At 48.4% G+C, this 2,473-nt stretch overlaps 1 protein-coding gene across 1 annotated transcript; it reads left to right on the forward strand.

The window, feature by feature from the left end:
- Window positions 1-423: 423 nt before the first annotated feature.
- LOC109413832 (probable ATP-dependent RNA helicase Dbp45A) lies at window positions 424-2,270 on the forward strand. The gene is made up of 3 exons (XM_019687558.3): window positions 424-624; window positions 687-1,405; window positions 1,462-2,270. Exons 1-3 carry the CDS (start codon window positions 549-551, stop codon window positions 2,251-2,253), a joined length of 1,587 nt encoding a protein of 528 aa, XP_019543103.3. The 5' UTR covers window positions 424-548; the 3' UTR covers window positions 2,254-2,270.
- The last annotated feature ends 203 nt before the right edge of the window (window positions 2,271-2,473 follow it).

The raw sequence follows: 2,473 nt of genomic DNA on the forward strand, positions 1-2,473 counted from the left end.
AACCGAACGTCCAATCAAAATAAAATTCAATAGCGTTCTACTAGGATGTAGTAGCTTTCATTTGCTTCCAAGAGAACTCAAATCGGTCAACAGATGGCTGAGAACCGTGAGTGACATTTTTTTGTAACATACATACATACACACACACACATACACACACACACACACACATACACACACACGCACATACAGACATTTGCTCAATTCGTCGAGCTGAGTTGATTGGTATATGTGACTCGGCCCTGCGGGCCTCGGATCGAAAGTCGGTTTTCCAAGCGGTATTTATACCCTTCTTATGGGTGTAAGAAGGGTAAAAATACGACCATATGATTTCTTGCTCTTGACAGTTCATGACACCGATGACACCACCCACTCCTCACACAAACACAACCGCGTAAAAAAAAAAACAAAACATTGACACGTGCGTGTGTTATTCAGTGCAGTGAGCGGGTGCATCAGCGCAGCAACGAAAGTATCCTCCCGTCCGCCTGATTTTGGAAGTGCCGTCGAAATTACTACTGCTCCGTATTCCGACTCCGTATGTGAAAATGGCAACGAAAACTGACCGGAAATTTGCCGATCTTGGCTTGAAACCGTGGGTCGCCAATCAAATGGATAAACTTGGTAAGTGTGTTGTTTTTGTACCTATAGACTCGGATAATAAACATTCTTGACAAACTCAACAGGTCTTCGTCGTCCGACCCCAATCCAGGAGGCTTGCATCCCACGCATTTTGGAAGGTCAGGATTGTATCGGCGCTGCCAAGACCGGTTCCGGAAAAACGTTCGCCTTCGCTCTGCCAATCCTGCAGAAGCTGAGTGAGGAGCCGACCAGCAATTTTGCCTTGGTGTTGACACCAACGCACGAGCTGGCCTACCAGATTGCGGAGCAGTTCTCCGTCGCGGGCCAACCAATGGGCGTGAAGGTGTGTGTGATAACCGGCGGGACGGATCAGCTGTTGGAGGCACAGCGGCTGCAGAGCCGGCCGCACATCGTAGTGGCCATGCCGGGTCGATTGGCGGCCCATTTGACCGGGTGCAATACGTACTCGTTCCGGGCGATGCAGTTCCTGGTGGTGGACGAAGCCGACCGGGTGCTCAGTGGTAGCTTCGACGAGGATTTGGCCGCAATCGACAGTTTCCTTCCGAAAAAGCGCCAGAATCTGTTCTTTTCTGCCACGCTGAAGGACTTTATGCGGGAGAACAGTGTGTTTCCGATCGAGACGGATGCCTTCGAGTGGTCAGAGGAAAGCGAAGTGGCCACCGTGGAAACGTTGGACCAGCGGTACATTCTGTGTGCGGATTACGATCGGGACATGGTGCTGATAGAGACGCTGCGGAAGTTCAAAGAGGATAACGACGAGGCCAGCGTGATGATTTTTACCAATTCTAAGAAGGATTGTCAGGTGAGTTACTGCAGAGTTACACTCCGGCAAAGGTTGCTGTTCAATATCTTCTCTAGGTCCTGTCCATAACACTGAACTCTATTGGATTCGATAATGTTTGTTTGCATGGCTTCTTGAGGCAAAAGGAACGGGTGGCTGCGCTAAACAGGTTCAAATCCAAACACGTGAGGGTCCTGATAGCTACGGATGTCGCCAGCAGAGGCTTGGACATTCCGAACGTTCAGCTCGTATTGAATCATCGGTTGCCGAAGATTCCCAACGAGTACATACATCGTGTGGGACGGACGGCAAGAGCGGGACGGAAAGGTTTGGCCATTTCGATATTTCGCTTTCCGAGAGATTTGGAGTTCCTTGGGGAAATCGAAAGCTTGATAAATACGAAGCTAACGGAACACCCGGTGGACCAACGATTGGTAGAGCGAATCTTCATGCAGGTCAGCGTTGCTCGAAGGGAAGCTGAAATGAACCTGGACACCAAGGACTTTGACGAGCGGCAGCACAACTACCGGCGCAAAAAGTGGATCGAGCAGGGTCTGGAACCGGACGAGATGGAAAGCAAGTGGAAACAAGAGAAGGAATCGCGAGCTGCCGAACGGAGGGAACGGCTCCGAAAGGAGAATGAGGCACGCAAGCGAGCTGCAGCGGTTGAAGGAGGGTCTAGCACGACCAAAGACGAACGATTCACGGCGGTGGCACAAAATAAGAAATTCAAGAAACGGAAATTCGTTACAACTGAGCAACTGGATGAGTTTGCTAAGGGTAAAAAAGTTAAGCAACAGAGTGATGGAAAGGGAAAAGCGAAAAAAGGAAAACTAAAAGTCAAGAAGAATAAAAAGCAAATAAAATGAATGTTTAGATGCCATAATTAATTGAACTCCTGCATCTCACTCAACTGTGAACACGCGCTAAGCTGATGAAGCTGATATGTAGTCCATTTCCATCTAATTCAAATGATTCAAATTAATTTGCGTTATCTCTTATCGACCTTTTTGTAGGCCGGGCTAGTATGGGACACGCTTGTATGAAAAAAATAAATCCTCGCTCCAGTCGACTTTTTTGATTCCATTT

The sequence above is a fragment of the Aedes albopictus genome, chromosome 2 (assembly GCF_035046485.1).
Source record: "Aedes albopictus strain Foshan chromosome 2, AalbF5, whole genome shotgun sequence".
Classification (NCBI taxonomy): domain Eukaryota; kingdom Metazoa; phylum Arthropoda; class Insecta; order Diptera; family Culicidae; genus Aedes; species Aedes albopictus.